Here is a 16,249-nt window from a genome sequence, read left to right as displayed (position 1 = left end):
AAATAAATAGTAGATCTGGTTTTCTTCTTTATTTAATTTTTAAATTTTTGTTGTTTGTCGACGTAAATTAAAATTAAAAAAATTAAAAATCAAACGCACAGGGCAGGGCTCGTGAATTGCGAGATTTTTTTCTCTCCTCCCCCTTTTCTGAACACTCTCTAAACCCTAATTTCTGTTTTTGTCTCCGACAAATCGGTTGTAAAAAAGTTGAATGGATTTGGATCAGTGGATATCGAAAGTTAAAGAGGGCCAGCATCTGTTGGAAGACGAGCTCCAGCTCCTCTGCGAATACGTACGTGTGTTGTTTCTTCGTTTTATTCACTTTACGAAATCAATCGGGGTTTTTACTGGCTTTCGAAATGATTGATTTATTACCAAATTTTATTCTCTTTCAGTTGCTGATAGTATTTACAAGTAATTTTACGTTTTCTCCATTTGACAATTTCGTTTCTTGTGGTAATATTTATGGTTCGAATGGGGAATTTTTGTTGTTACATGTGAAGTGTGAAGTGGCAACTAGGGCATTTTGAATATGATTTTAGGATGGGTGATACGTTCGAGGGCATTCTTATGTTTGATCGTAGTATTGTGTTTGTGGCCTGCTAAATGTATTTTCGTATGAAATGTTGATGAATTGGGACTTGGTAAATGTGTTGGGTGGTGAAGAGGTTTTCCCAGTGAAGCAAATTTATATGGACTCTTTGTTGGAGCTTGAAAGTAGCAGATCTATTGATTTATTTCCAGAATTAAAGACCCTGTGTATACATTTTGTTACTAAGTTAGTTTTGTGCTGTGGAGTTAAATATTTACTTGGATGTTTATCGTGATTTTTGAATGGTTTTATGGTATTATATTGAATTTGTATGATGAATTTTTTGTTTTTAGTGTACTGTGAGCTGGTCTCTATGACCTATGCTACAGTTTGTGAATAAAATCCTTGTTAAGCGATGGTTGATGATAGTCAGTTAGGCCAGACAATTAGCTAACTATTGGATTTTTTTTTTCTTTTTGGTTGAAAAAGCTGACTTATTTGAATTATATGTATATTCTATACATAATGAAGCTGCCAACTCTCCAGATGAAATTTCCCTCATTTGTGAGAATAGTAGATCACATGTTTTCTGAATTTTGCTCAGTTGATGTCAAATTTATTTGTTATTGTGTGTGCAAATATTACAGGTTAAAGAAATCCTCATTGAGGAGTCCAATGTGCAGCCTGTCAACAGTCCAGTCACTGTTTGTGGTGATATACATGGCCAGTTTCATGATCTAATGAAACTTTTCCAGACAGGAGGTCATGTACCAGAGACTAATTACATATTCATGGTATTATTTCTGTTTAAAAAATGTTGTTACATTGAATTGATTCTTTATAATATTTCTTTTTTAATTGCTTGTGGCATTGAATATTGTAATGTCTTGACAGGGGGATTTTGTTGATCGGGGTTACAATAGCCTTGAAGTCTTCACTATTCTTTTGCTTCTTAAAGCAAGGTATGCCCTTTTTACAGGTTTTTTTTTTTTCTCTTCTTATGACTTTATTAGCTTTCATAGTGTGTTTTCTTATGTATTTTGTTCTTAGTTTTGCTGGTTGAGGCCATAAGACCACGTGAGAATTTGTTTGAAGTTATTCCAGCCAGGAACTTGAAAATTTTGTATCAACAATCATGTGGATTTCTTAAAGGCTTAACATTGATGCTTAGAGTTGTTGCGCCATTGCTTTAGCTGAAACTATGCAAAATAAAATTCTTTGTTCAAATTTATCAAATATTTTGATTCTGTTGAAGAATCTAATAATTCTCTTGCTATTCGACTTGTCTGTGCTTGTAGATACCCAGCTAATATTACCCTTCTACGTGGAAATCATGAAAGCAGACAATTAACTCAGGTATGCTTTCAAGTTTTCTATAGTTGTATGCTTTTTTTTTTTTTTTTCCCCCATTATTATGTTACTAAGGATACATCTATCAGAATTGTGTCATGAAGAGAGTTCAGTTTCATATGGCCTACATGCAAATGTGAGATCTTAAGCTTGGTTTTTCTCGGTCATTTGGAGACCCATGCAAGTTCTGGTTTGATCTGTTAAACCTGCTGAAACTGATTACTGTCCCAGCAGACTGGAAGTATAGAAGAGCACTGAGAAAAAATTAAAAGCTAACGATCTTTTAGGATCAATACATCTAGGAATTCTAAGCGCTTGAAAAAGTGGGATTGACAATGCAAGAAAAAAGAACCTTGTTAATAGCATCTTTCATCTCGTTAACTTTCTCTTATGCACAACCCTGTCATTAGCTCTAATTTTTTTTTCCCTAGCAGTGCCATCAATTTTGCTTGGAAATCCTTCAATTTTGATAGTACTGTGTTGTAATTTTTTTTTTTTTAATTTTTAATATGCTGAGAGGCTGTAATCTTAATGAATGTGTTGCTACATGTACAAGAGCTTGTCTAATGGGTAAACATGTGAATGGAATTCCTTTATTTGTCAAAATGGAATTTCTTCTGGAACTTAAAAATTATCTCAAGCATTTGAGACTTAAAATAGAATGGTGAGAATTCTTGAGATTTCAGTCACAAGCTTTCTTGGCTGTGGGAGAGTGTATTAGAGTTGTGGTGTATTTGTTTGATATGTATTTATGCATAATGTTTATGTTTCTAGGTATATGGCTTCTATGATGAGTGCCAGAGGAAGTATGGAAATGCTAATGCATGGCGGTACTGTACAGATGTCTTTGACTATCTAACACTCTCAGCAATTATAGATGGGACTGTAAGACTCATTTTACCCCTGCCTCTGTTCTTTCCCTCTCAATTATATACTTGTTTATATGCTTAAAAGTGTTTTTTTCTGCCTGAGTACATGAAAACTTTTTGAATTAAATTAAGATCTGTTTTTTGTTGTTTCAGGTGTTGTGTGTTCATGGTGGTCTTTCACCTGATATACGAACAATTGATCAGGTTTCTACCTTTACCCTTGCTTAGTTGTTTAGCTGACATTTATCTGCTTAAAACAATCTCAACATTAGTGCATATTATATTTAGGGTTTTTCTAATGGTCACCCAACATTTTCTGTGTCTGTATAAGTTGGAACTAATGGAATCTTTGAATAAAAATCTGGGATGAAGTTTGAGATAATTTTGTAAACCGCAAAACATGTACTGAGACTAGTGGCAATTAGTGACTGACATGAAAATTCCACTTGAACTTATCTTAAAGAAAATGATACAATATGGTGGGGGCTTCTATTATCAACCTTTTGTGTTGAAAAAAGGGTGATCTTATTAACAAAAAGAAGGTAAGTAAGTTTTGAAGAGAAATAATGAGGGAATGATGCTTTGGAGATTAAGATGTCATCTTCTTCTCAATCTAGCGTGCATGTCTCTGGCATGTCAGAAAAGTTTAAAATTCTGTTTTAAAAATATGAATTTGCTGGAGCAATAGAGAAGTTATACACTCAAGATTTTTGTAAATTCCGTCCCTTGACCTACCATGTTCAAACAAGTGTTGGATCATGTCATAAATTTTGAAATATAAACATGGATATGGTGGAGTGTTCAACATGTATAATGTGTTGTGTCAGAGATTTCAAACATTGCCTTAACTCTTGCTGAAATCAGTTTATTAGTAGATAGCTTCAGAGGGGAATTTGATAGATTGCTTCAGTTCAAATCATGATCAAGTTTTGAAATGTGGACAAGTAACATGCTTGTAGCTTTTGCATTGAACTAGGAGTTCGTCATGCATTTTTACATTTTACTGGGTTCTGGTTTGTTCAGAGTTTGGGTTTGATTGCAAAACGCATAAAGTTCATGATTTTGTATTTCATGGAGCTAGTAACCATATACATCAAACAACAACGTTCTATTAAGTACTGATTTCTCAGCAGCATATGTAACTAGCCATAATGTAATTTTCTCTCTGTTTTCTGTGTTTAAGAGCAGGAATGATCTGGTACCTTGCCTGTGTTATTTAATTTTCTACCTCTTTGGCAGATAAGGGTGATTGAACGGAATTGTGAAATTCCACATGAAGGACCATTTTGTGATCTCATGTGGAGTGATCCTGAAGATATCGAAACATGGGCTGTCAGTCCACGAGGAGCAGGTTGGCTTTTTGGTTCCAGGGTCACATCTGAGGTAATGTCATTTCAGATCTTAACTTACAACAGTATTTTTTCGCTGAAGTACTGATATCTTTCTCTGTCTTATTTTCCCTTGCAGTTTAATCACATAAACAATCTTGATTTAGTTTGTCGAGCACACCAACTTGTACAAGAAGGTCTCAAGTACATGTTTCAAGATAAAGGCCTAGTGACTGTGAGTCTCTGGACCTTTTTGTGCTCATGTTGTTGCTAAAAAATATCGACGGTTTGATGAAATAGCATGGTTCTTGATTTCTGCAGGTGTGGTCTGCACCTAATTACTGTTACCGTTGTGGGAATGTAGCTTCTATATTGAGCTTCAATGAGAATATGGTATATATTACTAGCTTTCCAGTTGATGTGTTTATATATTGGAAAATCTAATTAATTCACTGGTTTCTATCATGTATCATGTCTACAATGCTATGAAAATTTAGGTCTAATAAGTTGTTGAGTCGTATTTATAGTTATTAATTGGCCCCATTTTACCTTTGTTGCTGCCGGGAAATTGATATAGGATCACTTGGATACATTCATTTGGGGTCCAATTATTTTTTTCTGTAGTTTGCTCTTTCATTCAAGCGCTCCTTACATCTCTTGCCGTGCTGTTGATAGATCACTTTCATTAGTGTTAACCTTCATTTTTTCTGGATATTTATGCGGTTCGTATTTAATTGTTTCCACTGTTATTTGTGAAGGAGCGAGAAGTGAAGTTTTTCACAGAAACGGAAGAGAACAACCAGATGAGGGGACCAAGGACAGGAGTTCCATATTTCTTATGATTAAAAGGGAATTTATCTGCTGCATTACTTGTAACATTGTCCGAATACAAGTATTGTGATTGGTAGTTGACGACCTTGATTACCTTCTTAACCTGTTTGCAGGTGGACCTCATGTTTGCTTGGCTGGAATTCAATCTGGTCCAGGCTGCTTTGGGAATTTGTAGGTTGTGTATTAGAGTTGATGTATGTTACTATCAGTTAGCTTCCATTTTCATTCCAATATGTTTTTTTTTTTTTTGGTTGTGTATTTGTCGGCTCTCTATATGTTTTACTTAACCATTAATCAACAATCATTGTTTTTTCATAGTAATTTTGAATTTTTGTATTGCATTACTTTCTGCAACTCAAGACTTCTGGATTTCACGAGGCTGTTTATAAATGTCTTTTCTACTAACTGTTACTGAATTAGATATTGAATGCAAGACAGCAAGAGTTAGTGAAGTGAATTTAAAATAGATGATTATCAGAGTATGTCTCTGACTATATGTGCCCTTGTCCATGAGCGGTGTTGCTATCCTGAACCTGAAAAGTTGGTCCAAAAGTGAAGAAGTTGAGCAGGTGTTTGTATTAGTTGAAATGGTTGATTTATCTTGGTTTACTTTATTGCATTGTTTACAAGTATCTACTTATGAACAAAGCACTCAATTTGTTAGAATTTTACAACAGTTTTCGTTTATTTAACTTGAAGATGACGGAAGGATATACAGTTCCTATATTTTTAGCTGAAAGGTAACTAAAATGCATCCATTAAAGCTAAACGACAATGAGAAATGGTAATAAACTATAGAATAAGCAAGGATCATGCTACGAGCAGTCAGTGTGGGTCATATAGAGGAGCTTGGACTCAAAGAGGTTTCTGTCATTTGGTACATCTATGCATTCTAAGTTTCCCAGGTCTTCAATTCAAATGTCATTCCATGAGGGATCCACTGAAGGCAGCTGGTAATCTTCAGGTTTTAAAGACAATTCAAAGTCCGGCAATGCGGGAGCTGTCTGCAGAATCCTGTAACCAAAACACAACCCACCCACCAGTATAAATATGTCTACAGAATCCTGTAACCAAATTAGAAAGAGATCAAAAACTGATACCAACTCACATTTCATGATTGTGCAGGTGACCATTTTTTAGCACTCTGCTTGGAATATCTTTTGGAATCCTGTCACAGAGGTACTTGCTAGTCCCCCAAAGAGGTGGATTTCTGTACCAACATAGCGCTATGTTAGAAGCCAAAACCCAGAAAGATACATATATCAAAGAGAAAGCTTTCAGAAGTAGAGTACCTACCGCGAAAAAGGAGGTGCCATATGGAAGCACTCACAGGCCTTCTTACTTTCTTTCAGAAACTCATCAGCTGCCAGAAGAGCTGCCTCACCCATCTCATTACTTTCTTCTGTTTGTCCCTCTTCAAGGATTAGACCATGAAGATAGTATGCAGCAGCCTGAAATGTATTATATATAAGTCTGCCTCACATGTTTTTATTCATAAGATCAAGAGGAACGAATCTCATAAACAAAAATTGTACCTTGGCTTCAGCATATTTCCATTCAATGAAAAGTTTATGCTTTTCTCCCCATCCATTTGCTAGTGGAAGGTCTACTATGTTTTCTCCAGCCTGCAAAGTATACCCAATCCACATCTGAGAATTTTTGTATTCGTACAATGTGTGAATAACACTCTTTCAGCATGTATAAATTTTTACCTGATTCCAGTATTTTACCAGCTCGCATGCAAACCTTCGTTTTACTGCCAATGTGGCTTTGACACTATCAATTGCCATTCCAAGTTGAATATCAACACCCTGTATCATCGGGGGAAAAAGTTTATACAACCGATACCTAAAATTTCATGTCCATGAACAATCAATCAGCAGGAAACAATGGCATGTGTAGCTTCATTGATGTATTACCTGGCCTAGTGCTTGCAGACAAAAGGCTCGAAGCACTCCCTCTGCCAGGTCCTGAGGTAAATCTTTCCTGCAGAAAAAAGGTAGCAAATTTCGCTTCAAAAATCTGAGGTTTCTGTAAGAATAATTAACCAGGCAAATCTTATAATCTAGAAATGTTTGTTAGTGATTAACCAGAAAGAACCAAATTATCTGAAATTTTAGAAGAACCTGAGTTCAGGCGGAATTTGAGGGAGAACATGATGCACAGCAAAATCTAAATATCCAGCTGCCTTTAAGAATACATCAATAGAGTCTCGCCTGCAATCTGGTAACATATAATTATGTCAAACAGGATGAACAATAAGCGAAAACAAGAAGTAAAAAAATAACCTCACCTTCCGATGATTTTAGCTGATAACCATCGGTAGAAGCTTTATGAAGAAGCAAAGAGTTGGCCTGTGATAATAATAGCATGCTCATCAAGTGCAAAACTGATAATACCTCATACCAAGAATTTGACATTGTTGTTTCCTGCAAAGAAGCAAATCCATATAAATCTTAGCCTGAAACATCAACTGGATTCTGGAAGAACAAGTCAATTTCACCTCTGCAGCATCCTCCTGATTTGCCCAAGAGAATTGCAACTTATTGTGTTGCTGGTTTCCTTTTTCAACTAGCCCCAATACGACTGGCAGGTAATCTTCAAGAGCTTGCTGAAGATCAGCCAATGTAGATCCTCCTACAAGACAATAATCCAAATCCAATTCATCATGCTAATGAACAAAAGTTTAACAAAAAAAAAAAAAAAACTTTAACAGCTCTAAACAAGTAAAAAAAAAATAAATAAATAACCATGCTGAGTGGCTTTTCTTCTTGGTTTTACACACATGGGCGCTTCTTGGCCTGCCATGACAACTATCCTTGTTCTAAGAGCTGATAAATGTTCAACCAAGCTCCTGGATAACCCATCACCAATCTGTTCAGAAAAGTCAACAGGTTTCGGAATCCTAAACCCTGGAACAAACACTTCAATCTCCCCAACATTTCTCGGCTTTCTTCTATTTCCAGCAGAATCATTTGAAGTTGACGGAAAGCACCCCATTTCAGAACTCGTATTTGTTCTTGCACAATCAACGGAAACAAGTTTCAACACTCCCAAAACCCCTTCTGAGTTTTCAACACTCCTGTTAAACTTGGATTAAATAACACACACAAGAAACAAGTTTTCACGAGTCCCACGTTAGAAAACAAAACTATTAGTAAGAGAGTTTCAGTTGATGTGTTTTCAGAAAGCATGTTGTAGCATATATTAATGCTTTGCTTTGTGGCAAAACTTTGTTGTAAAGAGTAAGATGATCTTTTTCTACATACTTTGAACCAAATCTTAAGGAAGAAACAAACAAAGAAACATTCTAACGTAATGGGAAGAAGAAGATCCCATTCGAAGAAAACTTCATTATTATATGCAAGTAGGAAGTATAAAACCAAACATAATGACATATACTACGTTACAAACTCAACTAACTTCCCAGTTAAAATATGAAAAAAAAATATGTTTGGTGCCAGCCATGCCAAGAAAGCTATGGAAAAGGAAAATAAACCGTCAACCGCCCATTTTATACGTAATTATTAAAGTTATCAATACATAGATAGAGATGCTCATGCTAATCAAGCAAACAAAAGAATTCAGGACTGCATGATTGAAATGTTATGAATAAACATGAATGTTGAATGAAGATATTTTCTTTCTTTTTGGCATGATATTATCTTATATATAAAACAAATTAAAAACAAGCCTGATCTGACAATTTCTTTTCAAATAAAAATGGTTTTGTATCTATTTGTTTATTATTTAGAAAGACTTTACATTCATAGAGTTATTTTCACTGTAATGAATCAAAATTTATGCATGAAACCAACAAAGATGATAGACACAACCTTTTGTATATGTAGGTGTCCAACAAAATTTTAAAATTTTTTAGAATTTTTTGTTTAGACTTTAGATTGCAATATAAATCTTATTATATTTGAATAATATAGTGAAATAAAAGCGTATTTGTATATTTTGACAAGATTGAAAATATTTTTTTAACCCATTAATAATACATTGTTATTTTAATTTGGCATGAATGAGCATACATAATGTTTGAAATAATATAAATGTTTCCATCAATGGGTGGGTAAATATATTTATATGGAGTTTAAGTATTTGTTTTAATTAAATTAACAACAGCTTATATAGCATATTAAATGCAACTAAAATGATAAGATCATATGTGACCAGTTCTCCAACTATAAACAAGTATCCATTGGTCCTTGACATTATTAGGAAGAAAATTGAAACCCCATATATAATCAAATTAATTATGGTTGAATGCTTTTCAAGATTATATAAAAAAATTGCCTGCATTAAGTCATGTTGATAGAGGAAATTATAAATTAATTTGAACAAATTATAAATTAATGTGGGGAGATAATTATGTGACGCGTGACTTTTTATTTAATATAAATATAATGTAGACAAACACTTTCGACAGATTAAATGGAAATATTTAATTGAATGGTACTATGATCAAGGCTTTGAATGCAATGTTATTATTATAGTATAAATAATTTTAAGAAAATATAGTCATCATATAGTGACAGGCGATAATACTATATTAACAAAGTCTATATATAAAATTAATCATACAAAGTGACATGATACTACTTTTTCACTGTCATTTATTCACTACTATTTAATGTGTATTTTATCAAATTGATGTTTTATATTAATTCATCTGGTCATAATTTAACAAGTCCCTTTATAGGGAAAACTTTATATATATATATATATAATTCATCTGGTCATAATTTAACAAGTATATATATATAATTCATCTGGTCATAATTTAACAAGTAGCTTGGTAGGGAAAACTTTATATATATATATATATAATTCATCTGGTCATAATTTAACAAGTATATATATATAATTCATCTGGTCATAATTTAACAAGTAGCTTGGTAGGGAAAACTTTATATATATATATATATAGAGAGAGAGATAGAGAGAGAGGAAAACATAAGAATAAATCATATCACACAAAGAGACATAATATTTACGTGGTTCAATATAATCCGCCTATATTCATATATGAGAGAAATCCACTATATTTTCATGAACACAGGATATAAGAGTACACAACACCATAAACCCAGTACATATAACAGAGCAGAAATATCCTAGTTTCTAATCATGCTCAATCCAGTACCTAGAGTGAAAGCAATCCCAGTTTCTAAGACACTCTCCCCATAATGTTTAATAACCCTTACATCAAATACCCTGTGTTCACACATTCTATCATGACATTATCCCAAGCATAATAAGTATGCCTATATAATTAACTATTTTTATATTTTATGATATGAATATATATAATGTAATGTAATTTACTTATGTGAATTGCATGTATAAATATCTGTCAGTCAGGTAAAAGATGATATTTATTATGCATTAATACTTGTCATGCAATCAATCCGGAGATGATAATTCACCATTACGATATAAGATATTTAGATCGGCTCAATTTGGAAGGAAAATATTCAGATTGACTTAGATTTCAGCTAAGGTAGTCGAAGATCATGCAACTTCATAATTCTACGTATTTGAATCTTATCTCAACTCTATCATATAAATGAGTGTTATATAAACCCATCATAACTTATTTTCATAACTTATTTTCAAGGGGGTTGGACAATTGTTATTATACTGTTTTTTGTAAGCTCTAAAAAATAATAAGACAACAGTTAACGTAGACTTAAGTTCTAACTTGTCGAACCATTTTAAAATTCTTTCTATCATTTATTTTATTGTATTTATTATTCATCTGGTTTTCTGTAATCATAAGCACATGTTCATTTGGATCAATCGAAATAGTATCGATCAAAATCCTCTAGTTGGTATAGATTTCTGTATGAGCAATACTCATCCACAATATTCATCGATCGCAATCAGTTGAATTCAATCAGAAAAATACGATGAAAATCATCCAAAAAATTATTTTAACCTTATCCTTTTGATCACTGCCACTTTAAGAGGAGCAATCAAAATCCATTACGTATCTTCTTTATATTATTGAAACCAACCATTCATTCTCCATCACCAGTTTCATCGTTAACTTTCCTTTTCATCACTTCACTCACATAGCCGAGCCATCAGTCATGCCGTCTTCAGATTCTTCATCATCATCACCCCAGTATCTCCAATCCCTTTTGGCCATAGCTCGTCCTTTTCTTCGAGGTGAACTCGAATGCATTGACAAGAATTTGCCTTCCCTTGTTGCTGTTTTGCGTTCTGTTGGTGCCGGTGAGTGCTGGCATAAACATGGAAGTTTTCTTGAACATCTTGTTGATATGTATCGGATTTTAAAGATTTGGAAAGTGCCAGACTGCGTTTGTCTTTGCGGGCTTTTTCATTCTGCTTATTCAAACTCTTATGTGAATCTTGCCATATTTGATCCCAACACTGGTCGTGATGTTGTTCGTGGCCATGTTGGCGAGGCCGCAGAGCGGTTGATTCACTTGTTTTGTATTGTGCCGCGTCAGCCTTTGATTCATGATGATCTTTTGTTCAAGTATTCTGATGGAGAACTGGTTGAACACCTTAAATTGTCTGAAATTTCATTGCGGAATGCTAAAAAGAAAGGCTTGTTCAACGGAGAGGAGGCTTGGAGGAAAAAGATTAATGCTTTATTGCCTGCAAATGGGATAATTGTGAAGCATATCAAGTCTGGGGAAGATGTGTTGGTTACAAGAAGAGTCGTGGCTATTTTTCTGATGATGACTATTGCAGATTTCAGTGATCAACTCTTTGGTTTTCAGGATTTCCTGTTTGATAACTTTGATGGTCGGCTTGAATTTGTAGGGAATAGTTATACTTCTTTGTGGCCAGGAGATGGGAAGCCTGGACTATGGATGAATTCATCAGCAAGAATGGGTGCCATTTATAGTTTGATTGTGAGAGAGGAAGAGATTTTTATTGAAGAGAGGAAAAGGGCTGGCGGTGTTGAGGTGGATAAAGGGAGAGATGAGGACATTGAGCTTGTGATACCACCGGTATTTGAGAATTGCACTAAAGTTTTGGGTGCAAATGAACAAATAGAGGGAACGGATTTGTACTGGGAAGCTGTTTGTGATGGTAACAAAAAGGGTTTAGACAAAGCTGAGGAGTTATTGTTGAAGTGCATTGAGAAGAACCCATTTATTGGTGAGCCGCATGTGGTGTTGGGTCAGATTTATTTATCAAAAGGGAGGTTTGAGGAAGCAGAGAAAGAGGCTGAAAAAGGGTTAACACTGCTGTTGGAATGGGGGAGTCCTTGGGATAAAAGAATGTCTTGGGAAGGTTGGATTGCTTGGAATAGAGTTCTGTATATGAAGGCAAAAGAAAAGTCTTGGCCAGAGACATCTTGGGGCATCCTTAATTTGGGACTTGTGAGGTAAAATGACGATTTGATTGATATGTTCTTCCAGCAAGCACTAGTTAAATTTGCTAAACCAAAAATAAAGTTTGCTCTGTAGTGTGTAGCAGTCTGTATGTTAATGATGTAAGGTGCCGCCTGTAGGCAGCAAATTTAAGATTTCCATAATTAGGAATAAAACATTCCTGTTTGTTATGCTTGATCTGAAAGAAAATATTTTTCAATTTTCCTTTCGTGTAGTATAAACTTTCCCAGCTGTATTGCAAATCAAAAGCTTTTCTTAATGTATAGAAGACAATATATACCTAACAAATTATGATATGTAATGTATTCATATGCAAATCCTCATCGGATGAACACGTTTGTTAATATGAATCCAAATATTACAAAATGCAATTATTAGAAAACGTGTCATTGAACAATGATTAAAAGAAAATAATTTTTTTTTTCTTTTGATGTCTGCCAAATTAGAAGAACAATGAAACCCCATTATGTCTCCTCTATATTAACGAACCACTCACTAGCTCATTCTCCAGCCCCAGTTCGACCTTTCAATCTTATCAATTCACTCACAAAAACAAGCCATTCCATCTTCAGATTCTCCATCATCACCCCAGTACCTCCAAACCCTTTTAGCCTGGACTCGTCCTTTTTTTCTAGGTGAACTCTAATGCGTTGACAAGAACCTTCCTTCCCATGTTGCGTCCTTTCGTTCTGTTGGTGCTGCAGAGTGCTGGCGTAAAATGGGAACTCTCTTGAAAATCTTGTTGGTATTTGTTGAAGATGGTGATATCTTGCTGAAAATGATGAAGTCTAACACACGGTGGGAGTTGTAAGTTTTTGGCGCCACGGTTTGAAATGGTGCTGTGCGTGAAGCTGCAGTTTTTTTGTCACTGTTTGAAAGACTTTCGTGATGTTCAGTAGTGATGTGTTTAGGTGGATTCAACTTTGATTAAGGAATGTATTTGAAATGCTTGTACTTGTATTAGTTTTATGTGTTTAGTTTAAATTCAAACTTGTAAAATATCCCCGCATTAGGTGATACAGTGGACTGACTTTGTATATAAATTACCCCTGTTTTTTTAATGCAAAACAGAGCAAAATTTCAATTCAGATTTTCTCTCTCTATGGCTCTCTCTCACGTCTGTTTTGGTCCCCTTTCCTTAGTATTCGCCAGATCTAAAAACCAACAGTATTTATCATATTTTAGTGATATGGGGAGTGCCAGACTGTGTTTGTCTTTGAGGGCTCTTTCATTCAGCTTATTCAAACTCTTAACGGAAGTTTTGCCATGTTTGAGACAGCTTGACAGTGTAGGAGCTTACTTTTATTGCCTGCAAATGGGACCACAGCGAAGCATATCAGGACTGCTGAAGATGTGTCGGCTACAAGACGAGTGGTGGCTATTCTTCTGTTGATGGCTACCGCAGATTTCAGTGAACAATTCTTTGGTTTTCAGGATGTCTTGTATGATAACTTTGATGGTCGGCTTGATTTTTCAGGAAATAATTAATGCTACTTTGTGGCCTGAAGATGGGAAGCCTGGATTATGGATGAATTCATTATCAAGAATGGGTGCCATTTATGGTTTGATTGTGAGTGAGGAAGAGTATTTTCCTGAAGAGAGAAAAAGGGCTGGTGTTGTTGATGTTGATAAAGAGAGAGATGTGTATATTGAGCTTGTAGTACCACCAGTATTTGAGAATTTCACAGTAGTTTTGGGTGCAAATGAACTTATAGAAAGTAGAGACTCGTATAGCCACAACTCTTCTTACAACCATTGTATCTTCACCAGTCTTGATATGCTTTACTGTGATCCCATTCGCAGGCAATGAAGCATTAATCTTTTTCCTCCAAGCTTCCTCTCCGTTGAACAAGCCTTTCTCTTTTGCATTTCACAAAGAACTTCAGACAGTTTAAGGTGTTCAACAAGCGGTTCATCATAATCAAAGGTGGGCGCTGAGCAACACAAAAGAAGCGAACTTTCTACTGCTCTGCAGCCTCACCATCAAACAACTTACCTTCGCTTGTTGGTGTCCATGCATTCAGGCTCACCAGAGATGGCATGGCTTCTTTAGTCAGAAAAATTATCAGATATTGTAGGTATCTTCGAAAGAAACAGAGTATTATTATGCAATTTGTGTACGATCCATCTTTTATTTTGTATTAAATATTAACTAATTTGCTTCGGCTAGAATGTAATCCTAAATTGTACCAATGTTTTGGGTACAAATGAATAGATAGTGTAACAAATCCCGGTCCATTGTAGAATATTGTTGGATTTTTGTGCTCTTCCGTATAAATAATAGGGATTAAAACTCACTTCCTTAGTGGGACTCAAAGACAGTTCCTCTTGATGTTGATACCCAGTTATTGGTGAGCCACATGTGATGTTGAGTCAGATTTATTTGACAAAAGGTTTGAAGATGCAGAGAAATGGCTGATACTATTATTGGAATAGGGTGATCCTTGGGATAAAAGAATGTCCTGGGAAGCTTGGATTTCTTGGGCTAGAATTTAGCATATGATGGCTGAAGAGAAATCTGAGCTTGAGATCTTTGGGCAGCCTCAATTTGGGGCGTGTGAGGTAAAAATGTATCGTTTTTTCTGCTTGATTTATGTTATGTTTGCTAATCGATGGATAAAGTTTAGTACTAGATGCAGTAGTGTAGTTTGTGTTTGATTTAAGGTGGAAGAGCACAAATAATGTAAGAGTAATAAGTTGTAGGAATTTGAGATGAAACTCTAATACAAATGCAAATACAAAGATGAAAGCTCTAAATTTGATAGCAAACATAGAAACAATACTCTCTCCATTAGAGCTGATCCAATGGCGAACATGTTTTCAAGCAAAGAGATTCCTTTGCTATCATCATGATCTCTCTGCCAGAGCCTCCGATTGTTGTTTCAAGCAATACCAACAGATTTCGTAATAATCAAGTTCTGAGATTATGCCGTGTCTAAACTCCACCAAATATTCAACTTTCCTTCTCAAGAAACCACTGTTGTTGTAGAAGAAATCACCAAAAGGATCAAAGTTACCAAATCCGCAAAAGAGTAAAACCTTTCGTTTCAGCTATATCCTCTGCTTTTCTGGAGAACAAATGGTAAGAGACCATTTGAGCTTACTTTCCACAAGAAACACAAGGACCTGGTGAGGGATTCTCCTGCCATTTTTTCTCCAGAAAGCAGAGGATATAACTGATGATCAAAGGGTTTTAAAGATGTCTACACTTAGCAACTCACAGCAAGATCAATGAATCAATTGGGATTGCATCAACCTTGAACATCCCTCAATATTTGAGACTTTGGCCAAGAGCAAGGAGTTCTAGAAGAGAGTAGGGAGGGCATGGAAACGCGGCCACTCGTTATATTGTCCTCCAGGAACAGAAAAATCAAGCTCGGTTGCTGTCAATGGCCAATTATCTCAAGTTTGATGTGTATGATCTGCAGCTAGCAAATGTAAAGTGTGACTCTGATCTCAGAAGATTGTTGCTGGCGACTGGGAATAGGTCATTTCTTGTGATTGAAGATATTGATTGCAGTGAAGACTTGCCTGAACGGCGAAATGATGATGCCCGAAAGAGAGGTAGAGTTGCCCGGAAAGAGAAGATTGAAGAGTTAGCTACACTACATGTTAACACTCTCTGGAGTCTGGACTACATTGATGGGGTTTGTGGTCTAGCTGCGGAGACCAGCTTGACCACAAACCACATCTCTTATTGTAGCTTTGATGGAGTCAAGCTATTAGCCTCAGATTACTTGGGTATAAACCTGCACAAGTTGCAGAATAGCTGTGAAGAGTGACTTAAAGGAGAAAGAGAAAACTGATGTGGTGACTGCCGACTGGGAAGGAGAAATCCAAAGAAAAAGAAGCAGAATAACATGAGCAGGCAGTTGTGGGCTATGGGTGAAAGCATGTGGATGAACCAGAAATGTAATGGTATATTGTTCGAGTGACCCACTAATCATAATGCTTATG

At 35.4% G+C, this 16,249-nt stretch overlaps 3 protein-coding genes, 1 long non-coding RNA gene and 1 pseudogene across 4 annotated transcripts; 4 read left to right on the top strand and 1 right to left on the bottom strand.

Annotated features, from left to right (window-relative positions):
* The first annotated feature begins 19 nt into the window (after positions 1 to 19).
* LOC116128297 (phytochrome-associated serine/threonine-protein phosphatase) lies at positions 20 to 5,287 on the top strand. Its single transcript, XM_031414007.1, has 10 exons — positions 20 to 292; positions 1,180 to 1,326; positions 1,427 to 1,494; positions 1,831 to 1,888; positions 2,657 to 2,767; positions 2,905 to 2,955; positions 3,991 to 4,134; positions 4,219 to 4,314; positions 4,401 to 4,472; positions 4,838 to 5,287. Exons 1-10 carry the CDS (start codon positions 212 to 214, stop codon positions 4,919 to 4,921), a joined length of 912 nt encoding a protein of 303 aa, XP_031269867.1. The 5' UTR covers positions 20 to 211; the 3' UTR covers positions 4,922 to 5,287.
* Positions 5,288 to 5,480: 193 nt separating this feature from the next.
* LOC116128296 lies at positions 5,481 to 8,243 on the bottom strand. The gene is made up of 10 exons (XM_031414005.1): positions 7,661 to 8,243; positions 7,414 to 7,547; positions 7,204 to 7,339; positions 7,037 to 7,133; positions 6,830 to 6,896; positions 6,623 to 6,721; positions 6,446 to 6,535; positions 6,207 to 6,361; positions 6,019 to 6,120; positions 5,481 to 5,924 (listed from the first exon to the last, which is right to left on the bottom strand). The coding sequence occupies exons 1-10, from the start codon at positions 7,908 to 7,910 to the stop codon at positions 5,825 to 5,827; spliced, it is 1,230 nt and encodes a 409-aa protein (XP_031269865.1). The 5' UTR covers positions 7,911 to 8,243; the 3' UTR covers positions 5,481 to 5,824.
* Positions 5,843 to 6,634, top strand: LOC116128299. Its single transcript, XR_004127738.1, has 2 exons — positions 5,843 to 5,926; positions 6,036 to 6,634. It is a non-coding gene; the product is annotated as an uncharacterized LOC116128299 (long non-coding RNA).
* A 2,555-nt stretch (positions 8,244 to 10,798) lies between the features above and the next one.
* Positions 10,799 to 12,500, top strand: LOC116128292. Its single transcript, XM_031414001.1, has one exon. The coding sequence runs from the start codon at positions 11,012 to 11,014 to the stop codon at positions 12,287 to 12,289; it is 1,278 nt and encodes a 425-aa protein (XP_031269861.1). The 5' UTR covers positions 10,799 to 11,011; the 3' UTR covers positions 12,290 to 12,500.
* Positions 12,501 to 13,010: 510 nt separating this feature from the next.
* LOC116128289 lies at positions 13,011 to 14,522 on the top strand (annotated as a pseudogene).
* The last annotated feature ends 1,727 nt before the right edge of the window (positions 14,523 to 16,249 follow it).

The sequence above is a fragment of the Pistacia vera genome, unplaced genomic scaffold (genome assembly GCF_008641045.1).
Source record: "Pistacia vera cultivar Batoury unplaced genomic scaffold, PisVer_v2 Contig199, whole genome shotgun sequence".
In the NCBI taxonomy this organism is placed as follows: Eukaryota; Viridiplantae; Streptophyta; class Magnoliopsida; order Sapindales; family Anacardiaceae; genus Pistacia; species Pistacia vera.
Note: the sequence above shows the minus strand (reverse complement) of the source record. Positions and strands in the feature narration are given on the sequence as shown.